General features: G+C 41.3%; 1 protein-coding gene across 15 annotated transcripts in view; it reads right to left on the reverse strand.

Moving 5' to 3' along the window:
- Positions 1 to 23,694, reverse strand: part of PLCB4 (phospholipase C beta 4) — a 235,423-nt gene that overhangs the window by 55,414 nt on the left and 156,315 nt on the right. For all 15 annotated transcript variants that reach the window (XM_079969714.1, XM_079969711.1, XM_079969709.1 and 12 more), the window contains 7 exons: positions 14,311 to 14,390; positions 13,057 to 13,110; positions 11,822 to 11,903; positions 10,380 to 10,480; positions 9,741 to 9,798; positions 2,628 to 2,736; positions 951 to 1,161 (listed from right to left, as the gene is read on the reverse strand). In XM_079969714.1, coding sequence (XP_079825840.1) covers positions 951 to 1,161; positions 2,628 to 2,736; positions 9,741 to 9,798; positions 10,380 to 10,480; positions 11,822 to 11,903; positions 13,057 to 13,110; positions 14,311 to 14,390 — 695 coding nt within the window. The remainder of the gene's footprint in view (positions 1 to 950; positions 1,162 to 2,627; positions 2,737 to 9,740; positions 9,799 to 10,379; positions 10,481 to 11,821; positions 11,904 to 13,056; positions 13,111 to 14,310; positions 14,391 to 23,694) is intronic.

Consider the following 23,694-nt stretch of genomic DNA (forward strand, 5'->3'; position numbering starts at 1 on the left):
TCTATATGTGCATAAGCCATACGAGGGAACAGGATTCAGTATCTTGACCTTTTTTTAACCTTGATTTGAACTGACCATTGAATGCTATGGTTGTGAGGAGCACCTGCATGCTGGAGTCTGGTTGTGTGTACACAAGTGGCGTGACTTTGGTACAATGGCCCCACTCCCCTCCTGCTTATGGAGTCCCTTCTTGCATGTGGCACATGAAGGAGACATTGTTCTCAGATATTGGACATTCACAGTGGAATGTACATGTGGTTAAGGGTGGGATCTAAATTCTATCAAATCAAAATTAAATCAGCCTCTCTGCAGCGAATTCAAATATGAATTGTATAAATAAATGTGAATGCAGATTAATTTAGATACGGTATAAGAAAATAGCCCTCAAATGCAGGTGGCTCCAATATAATTAACATTTTCCTTTGCTGCAGTCAAAAGCAAATGCAGTCAGATGGCAAAACCAAACCCTACTTTGCTCATTGTGTCATTTATTTAAAGGCATGACTGCAAAATTTCCACAAGTTCCCTGAAGAGTAAAATATTGCTTTCAATATTTAAATCAGTTTGTTGTATATTTGTGTGTCATACATGCAATATACTGAGTCACATGTAGTAGCGAATTAGATGCATTTAATTAATTTTTATAGTATAGCATCTCTCTAAAATATTCATTTGAATAATTGTGTACAGCTGAAAACGCTGGCAGCCTTGAGATAAATTAAACGGTGTAAATAGGTTTGGATGGATGCAATAATGGAATACTGAACGGTATAGTTTGTGTAAAATATGAAGGGATTTATGATATGTAAAATGAACCATGGAAAGAGAAGAAGTCAAGTCATTGATATCTTATGTAAAATTACTATCTTAAACTGTAAAACAGAAAACTTAATAAAAATTATATACAAAAAAATATATATTCATTTAAACCACCAATGTGAATGTCCAACCTGCATCCGGCTAAGAGGACTTGTCTATACATCTCCACAGATGATTTCCCACCAAACTGTCTTCCAGTGAGATACGTGTTGTGGGAGGAGCTAATGAAGTAGTGAGCCAAGGGTTGTTCCATTTCTTGGTATAGTTCTAAACGGTCCAAGAAGACAGGGGCATTCTCGTCGGACATCAAGTACCGGCAAAACCCATCACTTGACATGAGACCTGAACACATGAAAACATAACATTATGGATTCTCTACATTCATGCTGAGATTTAAAACACACATGAAAAACGCTGCAGATTAAAATCAGGGGGCATGGGGGCAGTCCAGGGAGACTTTCAAAGCCTCTTCCAAGATGGGATATTTAAAAGTGGGATATGGGGGCAGACATGCAAAAGGTCAATTCTGTGTCCAGGGCAGCGGTCTACCAGCTCCATCTGGTACGCCAGCTGAGACCCTGCCCGCCCACAGACTGTCTTGCCGGAGTGGTGCATGCTCTAGTTATCTCCCGCTTGGACTACTGCAGTGCGCTCTACGTGGGGCTACCTTTGAAGGTGACCCAGAAACTACAACTAATCCAGAATGCGGCAGCTACACTGGTGACTGGGAGTGGCCACCAAGACCATATAACACCGGTCCTGAAAGATCTACATTGGCTCCCAGTACATTTTTGAGCACAATTCAAAGTGCTGGTGCTGTTCCAGCTCCGAGCACCTTCTGGCGGTTCCCTCACTGTGAGAAGTGAGGTTACAGGGAACCAGGCAGAGGGCCTTCTCGGTAGTGGTGCCTGCCCTGTGGAACACCCTCCCATCGGATGTCAAGGAAATAAACTACCTGACTTTTAGAAGACATCTGAAGGCAGCCCTGTTTAGGGAAGTTTTTAATGTTTGATGTTTTATTGTGTTTTTAATATTTGGTTGGAAGCCGCCCAGAGTGGCTGGGGAAACCCAGCCAGATGGGTGTGGTATTAACAACAACAACAACAACAACTATTAAGGCTTTACGACTTACCTCCACACTCCAGTTTGAGCCTCCGGAAGCTCAAATTGGGAGCACAGGAGCTGTCTTAAAGCCCTTGCAAAAGCCTCATTGAAGTAGTTCACAGGTGTGAGCTGCTTCCATGTGTACTTCTGCCCAGGGCTCCAATCCCCACTCAGCTAATGAGCAGGAATGAAATCCTGTTGCCTTGGCTGCACAAACCTGTTCCCTTCTGGACTAGACAGGCCTATGTGCTGACCCAGCAGAGCTCTTTCCATCTTGTTAAAGCTCTGACCGTGTTTTTCGGGGCCTTTGCAAGTCCCAATAAACCATGAGGTATGAAATTGCAAGACCAGAATCCGAATCTCTGGAGCCAACCTTATAGGCTCCTCGGGCCAGATCCATATCACAATCTTGCTTGGCAGATCCAATTTGACAGATGGTTGGAGTTTCAAAGCACCACGCAGGGCTTGCAACATCTTCTGAACGTGGGTAAATGAGGTTCATTGGAGAGTACTAGAGACTTGGCAAAGGTATTTTTTTTTACTGAATCCTCCATGTGTAAGATGGAAATAACTGAGTCACCTCAATGAAGGCTTATTTCAAGGAGGAACAAGATAGGATGATGTTCACACAAAGGTTAAGATGGATCTTGCAGAAAACAGTACATTTTATAGAAATGATCAAACATTTATGATCTGGTTCTTACCCTTGCTTTTTAAATCATCATCTGGCTCATATGTCTCAATTATCTGCATTGCTCGTTTGGGATCATAGAACGGAAATAAAATTTCATTCAGCCGAGGATCTCGTTGATGCTAAGATTAGAGGGAAAAAACAGGATTTAGAGGGATAACTAGAGTACAGCTTTACTCCTACAGACCTCTTATTAATGAGAGCATGGGAAGGGGACAGATAATTAGTTTTAAAACCAGAACACAATTATTCAATGCATGTTTCAATGTTTATGTTTTCTTTTTTTTAACATCCAACCATTGGTAGCTAAATTATTAAATATTCTCAGTATAATTGTATAACGTGTATTAATGTTGTTCATACACAAGAAACACATGCAGTGCGCATTGCAAATAATTTATTGCCCCATTTCAGGGTTCCTTAATAATTTCCTCTCCCCTTTCCTGAAATCTGTTTTAAACAACGGATGGAAGTAGTTCACTGCTATCTATTTTAAACTTCCATGTACAAAACCACTACTGCTTTTATCCAAAGAGAAAGCCTCTACATAAAGAACCTTAAAACCATGCTGCATTTCATTTAAAGAATTTCACACAATCAATCAATAACTTAATCAGCCACATTTCAGGTTATAAACACAAACAAAGCTGAAGTTATTGGGAGTAAACATTGACATGGAAGAAGGAAATTGTTACTAAGTAGAAAGATGACGTCAGTTGCCAATCTTGCCCCAAAGAAAACAAGAGTAGGGCTCAGGTTATGAGACAAAATTATAAACATCAAAGATACGAAGAACTGCTGTCATCAATTTTACTTTCTTTTTAGAAGTAGTGGTCAAGATATCTCACAGAAAGAGGGATCTCCTCATTAATATATTGGTCACTTAAACTTCAAAAGCCCATTTTATCAAGCACATTGCAATGTAAGATACTGAGTCTTGCAGTAACTATGCTTGCTAAGGTTGGGCTGAGACAAAATGAAAAAAAGCATTATTATAGTATGGTGAATTTGTGACCAGGATCTGAACTATGAGCAACAGAAGGAATTAGAGATTATTTTATGGTGGTTATGATTTGAGAAAGAGAAGACAGTTTGCAGTGAGGGGGAGAAATTAAAAACACAATGGAAAGCAGGAGAAGTTGACAAATCCCAAGAAAAAAATATTATGGTGTGTATACGTGACATTTTTGAAATTTAACAAAATATAAACTGCAAAAAAGCACACCTTGTTTGCATGAGTGAGAGGTGGCACATAAGAGAAGACATTTCAGGGTGAGAGACTGGGAGCAGAAAGGAAAGCTCCCAAGTGAGAGCTGGGGAGATCCATCACTTTCTGTGGGTAACAAGGATTAAGAGCATGGGTAGGCAAACTAAGGCCCGGGGCTGGATCTGGCCCAATCGCCTTATAAATCCAGCCCACGGACAGTCTGGGAATCAGCATGTTTTTAAATGAGTAGAATGTGTCCTTTTATTTAAAATGCATCTCTGGGTTATTTGTGGGGCATAGGAATTTATTCATCCCCCCCCCCAAAAAAATATAGTCTGGCCCCCCACAAGGTCTGAGTGACAGTGTACCAGCCCCCTGCTGAGTTTGCTGACCCCTGATTAAGAGCTACCTTTGAGAGCAGACTCTGTGTTTTCTCTTTCTCTGTTTTTGTTTTCATTTAGATTAGTTTCTTTTATATTATTGTATTATGAAAAGTGTTAATAAAATTTTATGGGGTGGGAGAGGAAGGGCTGGGGAACAGTGGATAATAATTTTAAGCTAGTTTACGGAACAAAATAAGGCACGTTCCACTGAGACTGGGTAATGCTAGAGAAATTGGAAATGAAAGTGTTATCATATGACAGTTCATTATTTCTGTATGGGCAATGAGAAAGGAAATGACTGACACCTGTAGTTTCACCTGCTCCCTCAATGATTTATTATAAATGGCTGTTTGGTAGTGAGAATAGTGAACCACTTTACTGCCTGGGGAAATGCCAATTTAACAAGGTTGTGCGATCTAGTGAGTTAAAGCGCCTGTGTCATATGATGAAGTATGAGACAGACAAGCTCCTTTGCATTATCGGTCTGCAGAAATGAAAAAAATAACACAACACCAAAATGCAAAGTAAATGTGACATTAAACAAATTATGAACATGTAACCCATTGAGTTTAAACCACATACAAAGTTTAATCACAGATTTACGGCATTCTGACAAAGTTGTTACTTGATGATGGATGCAGAAGAAAAAAATGTGTATTGTTTTTATTTCTGTAGCACTACCAGCATGCACGGCACTTTCCAGAGAACAAGGTCCCTGCCCCAAGAAGCTTACAGTCTAAAATTCAACACAGGAAAAACATCAGAGGGAGAGACGAGGAGGAAGGGGTGAATGGGGAAGCAATATACAGTTCTTTCAGTTACACTTGCTTAGGCTTAATTACAGGCTCAGCAAGGTATGGGACCTAAGGGACGGTGCCAAAGCCTTCATGGGAAAGGTGAGTTTTGAAGAGTGATTCATTAAGGAGTTCTAGGATGGAATTACAAACATATGCGGCATCCAAGTATAAAGGGTGGAATAATTTGTTGGAGCAGGAGGCTTTCAGATGGTAGAGGATGGTGAAGCTGGAGCAATAAAGCTCACAGGTGAGGATATATCAGGATATAAGAAAACTGAAGACCAGAGAGATGACTGGAGTTTTTGCCAAAGAGACAGGAAGGAAAAATAACCCCCTAGCAGTGGGACTTTCTTCCAAGAAAGTGTGCATAGAATTGCATCCTTAATTTCATTAGATGAAACATGTGAATTGTGTAATAGCCAGAACTATTGTTGTGAATTCAGGTTTATTTGCAGGAGACTTCTAAAATTCTAGGGCTTGAACTGCTATTGCCTCAATTCTGCAAGATGGCCAAACATACCTCAAATTGCTTCTAAGAGACTAGTCTCCACTAACAATGTGCTATTATTTGTTTGTTTGTTTGCCTTCTAAATATGGCCCAAAGTGATCTACAAAATAAAATCAATTAGCAAAAAGCAGCTACAGTTTTTTAAAAATTGAGAAGATGAGTTTTAAAAATGGGTTCAAATTAACTACTAACGAAGAGTCTACAGAATGTAAGGGTTTTACACTGTCATTGTGGATTAGATCAGCACATTTTGGGCCTGATTCGCCACTGAATAACAATAACAAAAGATAAGTACATTTCGGCTGGGAGACTTCTAAGCGTATGCAAGCAAAATAAATATGTAACTATAGAAATCCTTCAACTAAAGTAAGTGCCCAGCTGTGAACTTCACTTATGAGAGTTTCAAAAATTGAATGCAGAGCGCCGTATGTTGCAGATCAACAGTTTCAGAGTGGACAGTCTAAGAGACATCTGTTGTAATTTCTTAAGTATTTTGAGGTTCTGTTCTTCATAGGGAAAACATTCATTGTGTCTACTGCCTAAGTTAATATTAATTTTTAACAGACATTGACAAATCAAGACATGCAACAGAGAATGCATCATCTCTTAAATCGGCTCCTCCCTTAAAGAGGGCACATATTGCGGTGAGACCTGGATAACCGACACCCTGTGTTGTGGGTGGGTACACTTGGTCAGCCACAACACCCGATTGGTAGGTCCCTTGAAGCTGGTTACAATCTGGCCAATGGGACGCAGTCCAAACGGTTCGAGGGACCTATTTATGCCCATGCACGTGACCCAGAACTTCCTCTTTCGGTGCGTGCATTTGAAATACCCGCCCACCTCTCCCTACTTTTAGGGCTTGTTGCGCTTGACCTTGCTATGCCGTCGTGTGTCATCTGTCATTGGGACAGGGGCAAGGCAGGAATTTTCCCCACTTGGCTGATTGGCTGGTGCCATTTGGGTTTCGCCTGGGCTCTGGTTCAGGTGATAGGGATGGGAGAACGCTCTCGCCATCCCTATGTGAAGGGTATTCCGTTAAAGGAATCCAGGGACTCAATGGTTTGGTCAACCCCTGTGAGGGGGTTGTGCCCGTGCCTGAGTCCAGGGGGACATTTGGGTGGCGGAGTTAGCCCTTTCCCGGCTTTCCGCTTATCCAGGTGTTCACCCTTGGCTGACCTACGCTGGTGGCCTAGGTCCCTGCATGGCAGGGAGCTAGTTGAACCAGAGCTTATGCAACCAGTCACTTTCTGTAATCAATAAAGTTGTGGCCTAAATTCTGCCAAAAACCAAACCAAAAATTTGAATCAAATGTGAATTTATTTAGGGGGGAGGTTTCTGGGTCTCAACACGCAATCTCTGCTACAAGCAGTCACACTGAAAGTTATACTGAATTCTTGGATATCTAAGTTAAAGCTGATGAAATATGAAAGCAGCACAACATATGCTGGTCCCTTGCTGAGTTTCACATAAAAATAGAATGTCACCATGCATGTAACTGCATGTGCCAACAACAAATTCATACCGCACATGGGCAGTGGAAAGGTCACCATCTTCAGTTCCAATAAAATACTCAAAACATTTGAGTAACAAAGAGGGGCAGTTTCAGTTATTGCAACAACTGTCCCCTATCTTCACTACATTACACATGAACTCCCAGTATCAGTTCACAGATAGGCAATACAGGAAAACAGAAGCAGAACAGGAAGAAGCAAGAAAACCCTGAGTACTTGTAAACAAGAAATCATTGCATCCTTCCCGCCATTAAATATTTTTCTCAATATTTTTACATTCTCTCCATGCTATCCAATTTAAAACTTCATTGCACCAGTCCTGCTGTATCTGATCAATGGTCTATCCCTCGTCGGTCACTGTTTCCTACAACTATGGTCTGAAGTTGCTTCTGTCTTGTTCTAAAGCTGCCAACCATAGTTTCTCAGTTCAGGCAACACCAGAAACGATGGCCAATTTGAGACTTCATGGTTTAACTGTGGCTCACTGCAAAGGGAGAATGACTGCTTGCATAGGTAGAACACTTGCATATCTCTCGGCTTTAATAATATAAGTGAAGATATGATTTTCTGAATGCAACCAAAGCACATCTGATAATACCTGAGCCCCGTCTCATCCAAAAAAGATTTGGGGGCATTTCATTTCAAGAACTTCTGGCTTGTTCATGTACAATCTGTTCCTGGGTAACTCTTACGACCCACTCCTACTTCAGCATTATGTAAGTTGCTAATTAAGCTTTTCTTCTGGCCTGATTTAATTTGCTTTGGGGCAGATATATTGACAGCCTTCTTTCATTAAGACTGTAATAACCAGGAGGCAGAATCTGTAGAACATGTCCATCTGTTTTATAATTTCTATGCTGGGATTCAACAGTATATGACTGGTCCTTTACTGACCAAACTAATGTCAGTTCCATTTTATGTTAAATATTCAACAGAAGATAAAAGCCCCAAAGGTGGTGACTAAATCTCTATCAGTAACAGGGAGAACACGAAAACAACTGAACACTTGAAACTAAAAGGAACATCTCCAAGGACTAATGAGATTGTTATAATTGCATATGATTGCTTTTGTTTTGCACCTTTGAATCCATTTTGTTCTGAGATTCCTATATATTGTATGCTTCTTCTTTTTTGGTCTATTGGCTGAAATAAATTAATTGATCGTGCAATACCTTCCAGATAGAAACTTAATTAGTTCCAGGGGTCTGTATGTACCTCAAAAAGTCAGTATCTAGAGGTGCTGCTTCTGTGCACACACATAGAATGATAGAGGGCTTCTGCGCATGTGCGCGGCATGCAGAGCACTTCTGCGCATGCGCACATGTATACTTCTGGGTTTGCCGTGTTCACAACCCAAAAGTTACGTTACCCAAAGGTAACATAGCCCGAGGATCCACTGTATAGAAAAATTAAGCAATCAGGCCTAAAAACTTTAAAGAAGGGAATGTCCTTGAACCTTTCATTCAATTAAATTTATACTAGAGAAAAGCACTTGAAACTTCATAGATGAGGTTTATGGTGAAAGGAGGGTTCTATTCTTCACTCCTTGCTGTTCTCCCTTGTTTTCTGATTTTCCTCTCACTGCCCAAACCACTCATGGTTTTCATATCATCAGCACTCCTGAATCCTCTCTCCGTTACTTAGGGAAAAGAGCACTGGAGATGGAAGAGCGGCAGAAAGAAGAGTTGCTTGACTTCATCTTAAAATGGCACCATCCTAGAATGAACAAATGTGGCTGAGCATGGGTCAATGGCAATCTTTCCGTAATGAGTGAGAGAGGATGTGACAGGAGCTCCAGCAACTGTAAGGAGAGTAGGGGCAGCCCAGCCCCCAAAGTGAGCGAATGGAAATATGGTAGGCAAAACAGTCCCTAAAACAAGAACAGCACAGCGATGACTAAAGGAGGGTGAGATGCAATTTATCTTTGACACAATCCCTCTTCAACCTTTTTTTAAAAATAAAATAAAATAAAGCCCACCCTTCATCATGCTTGAAACAGGACACTATGTAACAGAAATAGAACAGTTGACTATTAAGAGTTAGCTGAAGACAAATGAATTGCAGGCTATACTTTGACTCAGCCACATAAATATCATGTGTACTCATCTTAACACATTTATTAATAAAGGAACCTTCCATGAAGAACACTTTTCATCCAGATATTTAACTCACTAAATACTACATCGTCATCAATTTGCTTTTGGAAAGGACATACTGCCAGTGCCATACTTCTTACAATTCATCAGAAAGCATACTAGGGGAAAAACACTGCATCACACATTTTTTTGAAACAGCAAATGGGCACTAAGAACTCCCATTACTACATGCAGAAGCCCAATTCTCAATCTCCCCTCTGCTTCCCCATCAATATTTAGAAGGATTGGTCCAGAAACATTTGACTCCTAAAAGCAAAAGATCACCTCAGTTAAAATTACATTGGATATATTGACAAAGCAGTCAATAACACACACACACACACACACACACACACAACAGCTACACACTACGGCAAGTAATCAACGCAAGCAATTTGCAAAGCCACATGAAGAAAGCAGGAGAATGTATCAAGATGGAGCTGATTTTTGCACCTGGGTATTGCCAAAATGGAAAGATCAGCGGATCAAAACCACAGCAGATGGTAGCATGGATCATGCAATGAGAAGAAGCAAGCCACGGCAGACAGACTTGTATGGTAGTTAATGTATGAAAAAGCTTACTTCATTTAGAAAGCTCACTAATTGGTCTACCGTTAAATAATCAGTTTTGTCTCCATTGCTGAAAAGAAATTTATTAGAAAAAGTAAGTTTTCATATAAGATGCTACAGCAGATATGATTTACATGTTGACATTTTTTTTTTTATTTTCTCAACACAGAACTAATATTCTACCACTGATCTAAGCTTTGTGTTTTCAAAGCAGTCACTATTGTAATGGTAATATTAGCTGTTTTCTACAGAACAGGAACTTTTTCTCCATTTCATTATTTAACAGATAAAAGGGATTAACAAACCAACATGTAAGTCTTCCACATTAAAATCTTAGTGTATGAAATTTCAGACATTAAGACTTTCTTAACCTAGTTAGTTTACATATTGTGTTAATAATTTAAAAAATAGCAGGTTAATATTATAGGTTAGTAAAGCCAATTCAAAAACAGTTCCTTCCAGGTGTTTCTCTTAATGCAAAAGATCCTGAAAAACGCAGCCTGAACATTTACTTTGGGTAAATCTTTGTAGAAGAATGTAGACCTGACTGCTAATATTAATATGGCAAAAAAGTCATGGCACAGTAATATTTATCATCCTTGGATTCAGTAATCAGAAAATTAAATTCATTTTATATTGCGATCAACTTACATTTTCCTAAAAAGATCCTCTATATCAGTTCGAGGACATATCTTCTGAGTCAGTTCATAAAATTTCTCGTAAGTAAAGGCCGAAGGCTCTATTTCATCATTCTGAAAAGGGAGAAGAAACATGACTATACTAGCCCCCAAACACTTCCATAATATTTTACTCAACAAACTTAAAATTAATACTGAATCAAAACAGCGCTCTGATATATTCTTTCCAATAATACCCAGATCTAACTACTGTTTAAGACATAGGTAGGCAAACTAAGGCCCGGGGGCAAGATCCATTCCAATCACCTTCTAAATCTGGCCCGCGGATGGTCCAGGAATCATCATGTTTTCACATGAGTAGAATGTGCCCTTTTATTTAAAATGCATCTCTAGGTTATTTGTGGGGCCTGCCTGGTGTTTTTACATGAGAAGAATGTGTGCTTTTATTTAAAATGCATCTCTGGGTTATTTGTGGGGCATAGGAATTCATTCATTCCCCCTCCCCCCAAAAAAAATATAGTGCGCCCCCTAACAAGGTCTGAGGGACAGTGGATCAGCCTCCTGCTGAAAAAGTTTGCTAACCCCTGGTTTAAGACGAACACAGCACAGGACACTTAGGAGATTTCCTGCATAACAACACCAGTTTAAAGCACAGTTAGAATGCTAATTGGAAGTGGAAACTCTTGGATGAAAACAACCATTTTACACAATGCTCATACAAATGGAAGCACTGAGTGTCTTGCCTGTTATCATTTGACAGAAAAAAGCAAGAGTACTGGGATACATTCACAGCAGTATGTGCAATGTTTAGTGTGTAACATGTAGTATAAACACCGACAACTGGGAAACACTGGCCTGTGAGAGCTTCAACTGGAGAATTTACCAAAGGTGTCATGGGCTTTGAAGACACTCGAACTCAGGATGAAAGGGAGAAACGTGCTAAGAGGAAGGCACATTTGACAAATTCTCACCGTGATCAACTCGTGCCCGGAAACCTATGTCCCCGCTGTGGAAGGATGTGTGGATCCAGAATTGGCCTCCACAGTCACTTACATTCTCACTGTTAAAACTGTGCTTATTGAAAATCTTATTCACAATCTTATTCAGCTACAAGTGATCGCCAAAGAAGCAGCAGCTTTGCAAAAGAACTAATTAATTTGGTAGGGCAATACGTATGGAACTTCCCAGATATTGCCGGATGTATGGTAACCTATGTCGGAAGTGATGATTTTGGCAAAAGGCCTTAAAAATAGCTCAGAAACATCTTTTTTGTCTTTTGATATAATTGCAAAAAAAGTTCTGTGTCCAGATTTTCTGAAACACGGCAAGCCTATGATAGTTTGCTAAAGGTGGTTAAAAGTGGCCGTGAGTAACCTTCCACCAGCAATGTTTGTTTTTACTCATGACACAGATTAAAAATAAAGTCCAATATTCTTGAATATTAAATGTTTATACCTTTCCACTGGGGAGACCCAATTCCTTAAGTGCTTGAAAGATCACTTTTTCAGTTTTACCTGATGCAAAAGTTCTGGTAATGCTAGAGGAAAACAATCAATATGTTATTCAAGGGCATTCTGCATTCCCATCAGCATAAGACCTCTTCCACCTACAGAGGCTCCCTTGGGTGCTGAACATTCACACATGCTGCAGATCTACTTTACTAATAAGAGTGGCTGCTTTTCCAGTTCCATAAGGTAAAGGTAAACGGACCCCTGACCATTAAGTCCAGTCGTGGCCGACTCTGAGGGTTGCGGTGCTCATCTCGCTTTATTGGCCAAGGGAGCCGGCGTACAGCTTCCGGGTCATGTGGCCAGCATGACTAAGCCGCTTCTGGTGAACCAGAGCAGCGCACAGAAATGCCGTTTACCTTCCCACCAGAGTGGTACCTATTTATCTACTTGCACTTTGACGTGCTTTCGAACTGCTAGGTGGGCAGGAGCAGGGACTGAGCAATGGGAGCTCACCCCGTCGCGGGGATTCGAACCGCCGACCTTCTGATCAGCAAGCCCTAGGCTCTGTGGTTTAACCCACAGCGTCACCCGCGTCCCTCTTCCAGTTCCATAGGTCTGCATTATTTATTTCTAATAATAAAGCCAATTTTCCCTCCTCCCCTGAGATTACTTAGAAAGGGAAAAGACAACTTAGACTCCCTTCATATCCAAAGCAGCCCAAAGACTCCCAGATCAACCAGGCCCTACATTTTAGGAACTTTTCCAAGTTAAAAAGAGAATCCCCATGCCTCAAAGAGCTCAAATTCGTGATGCTGGCAGTGAGAAAGAGGCATTCAAGTTTCCCCTGCAGAAGTCCAGTCCAAATCTTTTATGATAACTAGTCTTCAGAACATACCACTAGTTCTGATGCAAGGTTTTATGGTTTGTCTGTGGGCACGGATATTTGAGCATGGAAATTATATCAGGATTTTCCACAGTGATCCCCATTTGAATATACCTTATTTCAACAGATGATCTAGTGATTTCAACCATCCCTCACATTTTTTCCCCTTTAAAATATATCAGCAACCATTGGCATTCTGGGGCTACAAATCCAATGTATATTTTAGGCTACAGAATTCAGTATCCCTGCTGAGCTGTATGATTTGGAAAGAACTCTAACTTGGTGTATTTTTTTTGGGGGGGGGGGATCACAACTGTTGTTGGGCTCATCGCTCAACAACTGCACGATGTGCTTACCTTCTAACTGGAATCTTGCCATTAGCGTTTGTCAGAAATGCCAGTTTCATCCAGCTAGAAGTTAAGGGAAAACAGGGAAGAAAACATATTGGTTCACATGCTAAAATAAAGTGGGGGGCGGGGAGGAGCAGAGAAGTACCTCATATTTCTGTACATGCTTCTACTGATGCGTATATAATGTGGGACTCACAGATTTTACCCTGAGAGAGATCTGAGAAATACCCTTGGAAAAACACATGCAAATTGTTTAAGAATCCACTTGGTGTTGAGGTGAATTTCATCATGATTTTCCTACGTTCCATGAACGAGACCATGATGAATCCAGCCCCTTAAGCCCATGGGACTGACAACAGCTCTGGTCCCAGCTATAGCCATATAGCACAGACTGGGGCTTACAGAGAGGCTATAAACAAGTTCTGCTCAAGCTTTAGTTTGGCAATGTCCGCAAGCTCCCACAACCTTGATCAAAAAAACTCTGTCCATTGAAAGCACATCAACAGGCTGAGGGGTTTTTTTTGATGAAAAAACAACAGAATTTTGAGTAAATGAGTGTCTCAAAGGATCTGGGGGCTGTAGGACCCCAAAGCTCCTCTTAACTGGATTTTCTAGAGTTCTTTTGACCCGTAAACTTGCTGTTGATTAGGCTTTTGGGCTGAATAAAAGCTTTCCCCTTCACACCTTGCCACTATCTTCAGTTGCAGATGCTGGAATTTTTGGAGAATCAAAATGAGGGCTTATAAATTGAGGAGGAGATAAACTCGCTTCAGGGAATTCTAAATACAATGGAGGGCTGGTGGGGAAGCATCCTGAATGGTTCAACTCTTGCCATTTCAGAAAATTCTTGGAAGAAGCTCAGGTGGGGCAATGGACCCACTACAAATCAAAATGTTAACCAGAACATACATAATTGGGCAGACATTCTCCTTCCTGAACCAGGAAAAGATCAGATGGGGCCAACAGCCACAGCATCATCTCTCAACAGATTGTTATGTCCACCAGTGAACTCTCTTACTCCTGAGACCATATTTGACTTTGGGAACATTTTTATTTGTGGAAAAAAATATGAAGAATAAATTAACACCACATTTCTCATGGATGTTTGAATTTGTGGGGAATGTCCCCTGCAGACTGCCCAGATATTTATCTCCTGCTGGACCAAGTAAGGAAAGGAATTTTTTTTGGAAAATTCATGCTAAGAAATATGCAGCCAGAAAGAAAACAAGAATTGAAGAGGTGAGGGAAGAAAAGGCTTACTGTTTCTTGAGGCATGTCATGGGGCAGACATTGTTAGCTCGAAAGTTACATATGATTGATCGGAGTCCATCCACCCATTGCTGAAAGACAAGAAAAGCACTTAAGCATTCAGCCGCTGGAAATATCAAAAGGAGAAAAAGAGAACATTATTGCCACGGCGCTCACTTCAACAGCAAGGTTTCCCTCCATGTTGCTGCAGAATTAATAATAATAATGCACACAGTGACTTGCAATCTCGATCACACGCAGTCTGTAGTCCGCTGGCAGTAGGGGTACAATATGGGCATGTATTTAAGTTAACATCTTACATTAAAAACCTGACAGTACCAAATTATTGAAGGCTTTTCACCAAAGCCAGACTAAACGTCTTTCCTTCTGCAGTGTTGGATGGCAGGTTGAGAGGAGTTCCCTACCAGGACAGACTTTACTCGTGTGCTCAAGACATCGATTCCATAAAACATATTTTGTTGCACTGTGCAAAATATGAGCAAGCTAGGGCTGAACTGATATTACCCTTGCTGGTACCTTTCCCGGGAAAATCAGAGGCTCACTATGTCAGGTTCTTATTGGAAGACCGGACAAATGCTAGAACATTAGCAGTGGCAAAGTTTTTATCGGTGGTTGCAAGAACCAATGATCCCTATATTCTGAACGAAATGCTTGTTTAACCTGGAGGTAGGCTGTATGGATTGTGTATTGCTTTGTAATGATTTGTTGGGTCTCTGGACCGTAATAAAGGTTGATGATGATAATAATAATAATAATAATTGGTGCTTTTTTCTAAAAAGAAAAAAAAAAAAAAAAGGTTAGGAGTGCTCTCATTTTGACTCAAGAAAACCACCATTAAATACAGTAAATGAACAAAAGGCCACTATCAGGGGTAGCAACAGAACTGACAATTCACCGTGTTAGAGAAGAAACTTTTTTTAAAAAAAATAGTTTCTTCTCCCGTTAGATTCACAAAATGTCTAGGGGTATGCATACCCCTGCGTCCTCCCAGAAAAAAGCACTGATCATCATCATCATAGCTTGTTTATGTTGAATGTTCATATATAATCTTGTTTCAATCCTTACAATTACCATGTCACCTACATAAGTGTTGTTCCCATACTGCAGAAGCGGAACTGAGGCTGAGGGCTTGTCCACACTTTTGCCTGTCCCATGCCAAGAAACCTGCTGTTTACTGCTGAATCAGAACAAACGACACTCCACAGAAAAACTGACAGATGCTCATTCCAATTCAGTAGGGTTTTTTTTAGGGGGGGTGGGAAGCGGTCGGACAATTGGAAGTGTGAATGAATCCTAAGAGGACAGAGGCTCACCTAAAACCCTTAGCCTGCTCATTACAGGGGTGAGGTTCAAGGCATATAATTCCTTATTCATAGCTTAGTCTCTTCGTTGTAACGCTAAAACAGCTCTCTGCTTATATATTACACGTGACATAGTTCTTTTTAATTATGAATTTATTTATTTGGCTTTTCAAATTAAAGTTTTACAATCAAATATCCAATATATTCTATTTTTTCTTGTGTGCTTTTTATTGATTGTTGTATAATCTTTCTATTGTGAAAATCTAATAAAATATCATTTAAAAAAAAACAAATATCCAATATACATCATAAAAACAACATTCCAAGGACTCTCCTGGACTTCCCCCTTCCCCTTTGTGGGTCCTATTGTCAGTCATTCCCTCCTGCATCTTTTGTAATAATCCAAATCTTTTACATCTCCATTATATCCAAAATTCACCATTAAACTACAAGTGTTGTTCCAATCCCACTGACGATTTTAACTATTTACAATGATTTTTAAGATAAATTGTAAACTCTCCCCATTCCGTATTAAAATTTTGGTCTTTCTGGTTTCTGAGTCTTCCGGTCACTTTTGCCGTTTCGGCATAATCCATCAATTTAATCTGCCATTCTTCTCTGATAAGGACTTTATCTTCTTTCCATCTGTTGGCCAATAAGATCCATGCAGCCGTGGTCGCATACATAAATAATCTTTTCTGCTCCATTGGGATTTCAGCACCTACACAAGACATACCGTATTTTTCGCTCTATAGGACACACTTTTCCCCCTCCAAAAATGAAGGGGCTATGTGTGTGTGTCCTATGGAGCGAATGCAAGCTTTCGCTGAAGCCTGGAGAGCGAGAGGGGTCAGTGCGCACCGACCCCTCTCGCTCTCCAGGCTTCAGGAAGCTATCCGCAAGCCTTTGGAGCCCAGTGGGAGTTCCCGCCGGGCTCCGAAGGCTTGCGGATAGCAGCCTGCAGCCCGAAGCTGTTCTAGCTTTGGGATGGCTGTGCAAAGCCTCCACAGGGCAGCGGGGCGGAGGCTTGAAAAGCTGTTCCCAAAGCCTCAAGCCTTTGAAGTGCAGCTGCGCTCCAAAGGCTTCAGGGATCTTTGAGGCTGGCGGTGGGGGAAAGCAGCGCTTCCCCCCACCACCAGCCCCACAAGCTCGGGGGGCAGCGCAGCCTTTGCGCTGTTCCCCGACATGCTCTTGAACACACCTTGTTTTAGAGGGGGAGAATAAGCAAAAAAAAAAATTTTTTTTTCCTGTTCTCCCCCTCCTATGGTCCGGTGCATCCTATAGAGCGAAAAATACGGTAGTTCTGGCCAATTTGTTGCCTCAGAAGCTAGGAATGACACAACTGAGTACCTGGCCCTAGATGCGTCCCACACTCATCCGAGTCATGGCCATTGATTCCCCTTCTTAAATGTTTTCTTTCTGTATTTATGAAAAATCTAGCAATAACAGGACAAATTCCCTACCCAATCTGGCTGTCATGACAGCCCCTGCACATGTTCAAATGTAGTTGTAGTACTGACTGGGTTGCCCCAGCTACACCAGGTGGCTTCCAGCAAATTAAAACATAAAACACAGTAAAACACCAAACATGTAAAACTCCCCTAAACAGGGCTGCCTTCAGATGTCTTCTAAAAGTCAGATAGTTCTTTATTTCCTGGAAAACTGATGAGAGGGTTTCCACGGGGCCGGTGCCACTACTGAGAAGGCCCTCTGCTTGGTAAGCTGTGTGTCTGTGGTGGGAATATTCCTATTGGTGCAGAGGTGAAGGAGTAAAGGACGACTTGGCCTCATCCACACTTCCACTCATCCTGTGCTTTCTAGACATGGGTCACAGAAGTTTTTCATTGGCCCAACCACTTCTCCAGAGAAGTCTGAATGAGAAAGCCAGTGCGGTAGAGTGTTGGACTAGAATCTGGGAGACCAGGGTTTAAGTCAGCCAGAAGCCATCAAACTCACTGGGCGAACCTACCCTACCTCAAAGGGTGGTTATTTGGATAAAGTGGGGGAGAGGCAGAACCCTGTGCAATATCTTGAATTCCTGGGAGGAAAGCCACCTTTCCACATATTTTATATCAAACCTTTCCTGAAAGCAGCCTATTCGCTGAAGAGGCTAACTACTGTTTTAAACTAGAATTGCCTCTAGTTGCACAAACAAGTTTATGCCACCAGATAGATGCTGAAGCTACAGCAACATAACATTCCATGGTTAGGCCCCCCTAATTGATTTATTAAGTGTTCCATTAATAGCCCGCACAAATATGAGCCTCTCTACTTCAGCTACCGTTGCCAATTTTAGCCCAAATTAAGTAACGTGTAATTTGTGCTGGCATTAACGGCATCTATTTTAGAACTTTACAACTGTGAATTGCCTAGAAGACTTCACAGGAAAGACACAGCAATTGTTAGGAAGCTCTTAAGCCTACACAATGATCCTGCTACATTGTGTTCCATTACTTCCTATTTTTCATCCCCGGAAATCGTTTCTGCACTCATTAAGGTGTCTTTTCTGTGACTATCACGCTGGCTCGTGAGTCCCATTTCATTATCATCCATACCCAGAATTTCCAAATTTGTCAAGTTTTAATTTGAAGGTTCTGTGGAACACCATCTGCAGTCAGTAGCAATCTTGGCAGCCAAAGCATAAACTGCCAGAACAGCATGAAAACAAGAGCCTTTCTGGCCAATATCTGATCGGGAAATGATGGTGCAAATTGCATGGCAGCTTACATAAATTGCAGAATAGTCTTACATAACTGCAACAGTTGTGGGATGATTATCGATATCATACTTCCCACTTCGTCTGCGGCTCTAAGTATACATGCTACAAATCAGGTCCCGTTGAAACTACTGGTGGGCAAGTACCTGCTCTAGGTAAAAAAGGTAAAGGACCCCTGGACGGTTAAGTCCAGCCAAAGGCGACTATGGGGTTGTGGCACTCATCTTGCTTTCAGGCCAAGGGAGCCGGCGTTTGTTCACACAGAGCTTTCTGGGTCATGTGGCCAGCAAGACTAAACCACTTCTGGTGGAACAGAACACCGTGATGGAAACCAGAGCACACAGAAATGGTGTTTACCTTCCCGCTGAAGTGGTACCTGTTTATCTACTTGTACTGGTGTGCTTTCAAACTGCTAGGTTGGCAGGAGCTGGGACAGACCAATGGGAGCTCACCCCGTTGCAGGGATTAGAACCGCTGACCTTCTGATTGACATACCCAATTGATATTCAGAGGTATAAAAAGGTAAAGGGGACCCCTGACTGTTAAGTCCAGTCGCAAAAGACTCTGGGGTTGCGGCGCTCATCTCGCTTTACTGGCCGAGGGAGCCGGCGTTTGTCCACAGACAGCATCTGGGTCATGTGGCCAGCATGACTAAGCCACTTCTGGCGAACCAGAGCAGTGCACAGAAATGCCGTTTACCTTCCCGCCGGAGTGGTACCTATTTATCTACTTGCACTTTGACATGCTTTCGAACTGATAGGTTGGCAGGAGCTGGAACTGAGCATTGGGAGCTCACCCCGTGGTGGGGATTCGAACTCAGAAGTATACCAACTCCAGAAATGGAAGCAGTACATAGCCATCATGACTAGTAGCCATTGACAGGCTTATCCTAAAATGTGATTACACTGTATCTCTCATAATACTGTTTCTCTCAACCATTATCAGATTCCTGCATGAAGTTTTCTAGGTGACCATGGACTGGTCACAGCCCCTCAGCCTAACCTGATAAAAATGGGGAGCAGAGAGAACCATTGAAACTACCTTCAGCTGCTTGAAGGAGTCAGGATAAAATAATAATAATAATAATAATGATAACAATGATAACAATGATAACAATGATAACAATAACAATAACAATAACAATAACAATAACAATAACAATAACAATAACAATAACAATAATAATAACAATAATAATAATAATAATAATTGCTGTGACTTCCCATTACAAGGGCTTTCCCAATAATCTGTACATACGCTCAGTGCAGAGATGCTTACACAACCAATTACAGAAAACATTACTTCACAGCAACAAAAACAAGTGAGATAACCTGATTCATTCTGTCACCACAGTACTGTTCCATTGTACCCCCATTTCTCTTTAAAAATAAGATAAAAATGAAACTTTCAAAATAACCTTGAATATTGAAAAACCACTGATCTTCCCCCCCCCCCATCTAAGAATTTAAAACAAAACCAAACAAAACCCATAAGTACTGAAAGAGACAAGTGTTAGTTAAAAAATAATGCCTTCTTTTGCAAGAATGCCACCAGGTGTCAGCAGTAGTACACTGTACCACACAGCTAAGGAGATAAAGAAACTAAGAAAACCATTGAAATAAACTCCAGTTTTCAAATGGTATTACATCCCTCTTGGTTCTAAGAACAATTAAATTGGTGGAAAACCAGGATTCTTTAGACAGCCATACAGGGAGGTGTGGAATTCTCATTCAGAGGATTTGTCAGTCTGTATTTGCCATTTATATTGATAATGTGTTGCCTCTTTCCTACGTTAACGGGCAGGGAGATAAAAATGGATGCTGTACATAAACAAAGCTCTAAAATCTTGGGTGGCTAGAATATGCAATCCTATTTATTAATTACATTTTTTAATCCCATTGCTTCCTCTTATAATAGTTCTCCACAGACCCATTTTAGGCTAGGAGGCCGCCTACCCTTACCCCATATCTGACTTTAACCTGACCTTGACAAGACCAGGATGAAGAATGCCTGTTTTCAGTTATTTGGTGCGGTATGTGCAAGAAATTTATTGTGAATCAAGTTTAAAAGCTTTGAATGTAACTAGGAATGGGCAATGCTGTCGGTTCTGGTATCTCTCCATTTCTCATTTTTATAATATTGAGTTCAGTTCAGCACATTTCCACATCACTATATGTGTTTGAGCCTCATGAAAATTTGTCAGCATTTCAGTGCACATTTCTCCTAATAAGCACATTCTGTAAGCAGCGTTCATTCACTGTAAACAGTGTAATATTCACTGTAAACAATGTAATATTCACTGCAAACAGTATAATATTCACAATCTGCGGCAATTTCCCGAAATGCAATGCATCCCCCCTACTTATGTGTATGTTTTCATGCATAAAGGTAAAGTAAAGGTACCCCTGCCCGTACGGGCCAGTCTTGCCAGACTCTGGGGTTGTGCGCCCATCTCACTTAAGAGGCCAGGGGCCAGCGCTGTCCGGAGACACTTCCGGGTCACGTGGCCAGCGTGACATCGCTGCTCTGGCAAGCCAGAGCCGCACACGGAAACGCCGTTTACCTTCCCGCTGGTAAGTGGTCCCTATTTATCTACTTGCACCCGGAGGTGCTTTCGAACTGCTAGGTTGGCAGGCGCTGGGACCGAGCAGCGGGAGCGCACCCCGCCGCAGGGATTCAAACCGCCGACCTCTCGATTGGCAAGTTCTAGGCGCTGAGGCTTTAACCCACAGCGCCACCTGCGTCCCGCGTTTTCATGCATACCTTCCTTTAAATGTGCACATTATTGTCAACTCTTCTTGGTTGGGGAACTGCATCACAAAATTCAGAGAGGTGAACATATTAAAAGAGAGCAGTGTTTGGTTTCGTGCATTGTTTTGGGAAGTGTGAATTAGGTAGGGTAAAGGTAAAGGGACCCCTGACTATTAGGTCCAGTCGTGGCCGACTCTGGGGCTGCAGCACTCATCTCGCTTTATTGGCCGAGGCAGCCAGTGTACAGCTTCCGGGTCATGTGGCCAGCATATCTAAGCCGCTTCTGGCGAACCAGAGCAGTGCACGGAAACGCCGTTTACCTTCCCGCCGGAGTGGTACATATTTATCTACTTGCACTTTGATAGCCACCATCCCTTATATTCTCTGTAGGTTATTGCGTTCTTCAGAAGAGCTTTTCCTTAACATCCCGAAAATCTCAGAAGGACTGTCAGTGCAGCTGCCCATTTTGTGGAACAGTATCCCAACTGAGATAAAAGGGACACCTATTATTCACACTTTATGAACACAGTTGACAACTGGTTCAAGATGATTTACTGGCTGGATTAAAAGGTCTATGTTAGGTATTCTAACGTAGGCGCCTAAATCCCAAAGGAGCAGAAAAGACTATTTATGTATGCGACCACAGCTGCATAGATGTTATTGGCCCAGAAATGGAAAGAAGATCAAGTCCCTACCAGAGAAGAATGGCAAATTAAATTTATGGATTATGCTGAAATGGCAAAAATGACCGGAAGAATCAGAAATCTGGAAGACCAAAATGTTAATAGGGAAATTTTATAATGGGGAATGGGGAAAATTTATTTATCTTAAAAACTATTGTAAACACTTAAAATTATTAGGATTAGAATAACACTTGCAGTTTAATGGTGAATTTTGGGCACAATGGAGAGGTAAAAAATTTGGATTATTACAAAAGATGCAGGAAGGAATGACGGACCATAGGATCCACAAAGCGGAGGAGAGAAGTCCAGGAGATTCTTTGGAATCTTATTTCTATGGTGTATGTTGGATATGTGACTGTAAAACTTTAATCTGAAAAACCAAATAAATACATTTATTAAAAAGAATAAAAGGTCTACGCTAGATGTTGATTTTGTATCATTTTTAAACCTGTCTTTAGTTGGTTTTTGCACTGTTAAGAACTATTTTTAGCAGTTTTTAGTGTGTTTGTAAATTGCATGAATACTAATACAGTGGTGCCCCGCAAGACGAATGCCTCGCAAGACGAAAAACCCGCTAGACGAAAGGGTTTTCCGTTTTGGAGGCGCTTCACAAAACGAATTTCTCTATGGGCTCGCTTCGCAAGATGAAATGTCTTGCGAGTTTTTCTGACTTTTTTTTCCTCCCCCCCTTTTTCTAAGCCGCTAAACCGCTTATCTGCTTATCCGCTAAGCTGATAAGCCGCTAAAAGCCGCTAAAAGCCGCTAAGCCGCTAATAGCGCTAATCCGCTAAGCCGTCAATGGGCTTGCTTCGCAAGACGAAAAAACCGCTAAAAAACCGAAAAATCGCGGAACGGATTCTTTTCGTCTTGCGAGGCACCACTGTATAAAAGGCAGTCCATCAATCAATCATCATCATACAAATAGCTGAATAGATATATCTATGTCTTTCAGATGCCCAATGGACTTGGTCCAAGCAGCCATACATCCAGGTAGAGTTCCCATTAATATGCTGGGAATATGCAAAGCTTCCCCCATTTATCTCTGTGGCTTTGTAGGTCTTTTTAAAACTCTGGAAGCATTTGAAAGTAGAATCGTGGTTTTAAATCAATATGATTAATGTAGTTCCCAAATTGGTGGCCAACAGCAGAGCAGTAATGGAGAGATGAAAGCAAACAAGCAGACCGCAGCTTTGCCTCGGTGTGGAAATGGGTAGATTAAGAACAGCCTGATATCCTGCAATATGGGAGGTCCTAGGTTTAGGTTAAAAAGAACAGTCCATCAGGATCATTATCTTCAGAAGCTAGTTAAGGAAGAGGCAGTGAAAATCTTGTTTGAATGCTCTGCTTCCTTTGTGCTGTACAAATTACATGACCATAGTTTGTACAGCCCGTGAGCTTCAAAATACATCTCCTCAATATCGAACACCTGCTTCAGATTATTACCACAAAAACCTGTTTCGTGTTCAATATAGTAACCTCTACAGGAAAGCTTGTTATGTATGACCTTGCCCTCATTTTGTGCTCTCCATTATAGCTGAGTACTGGGGCAGAGTTAAGGAGCTGGCAAGTTTCCCAAATCAAGTTTCTTATTAAACTTTAATCCTTGAATCGTGCAATCTCTTGGTTTCAAGAGCTTTCCTGGAAAAAAAAAAACTTATTAGTTGATGTTCCTTGAGTTGCCAGGTCTAACTTCTTTTTCAATCTTGGAGTTTTAACTAAGAGGTTGAGAGTGAAGAGACAGAAATATCTGGTTAGGCTTGGCAGCACAGCTGGTTCAACAGCAAAACAGGTGAGTTGTTTGCAAACCCTGGGAGAAACCTAAAGGTATGCAAAAGTACATTTCTTCCAAAAAGAATTCACCCAAAGTAGTGTAAAATCCTTTTCCCACAGGGGTGTAGGACTGTGTACACATACACACACAGTA

The sequence above is a fragment of the Podarcis cretensis genome (genome assembly GCF_951804945.1).
Source record: "Podarcis cretensis genome assembly, chromosome: 3".
Classification (NCBI taxonomy): Eukaryota; Metazoa; Chordata; class Lepidosauria; order Squamata; family Lacertidae; genus Podarcis; species Podarcis cretensis.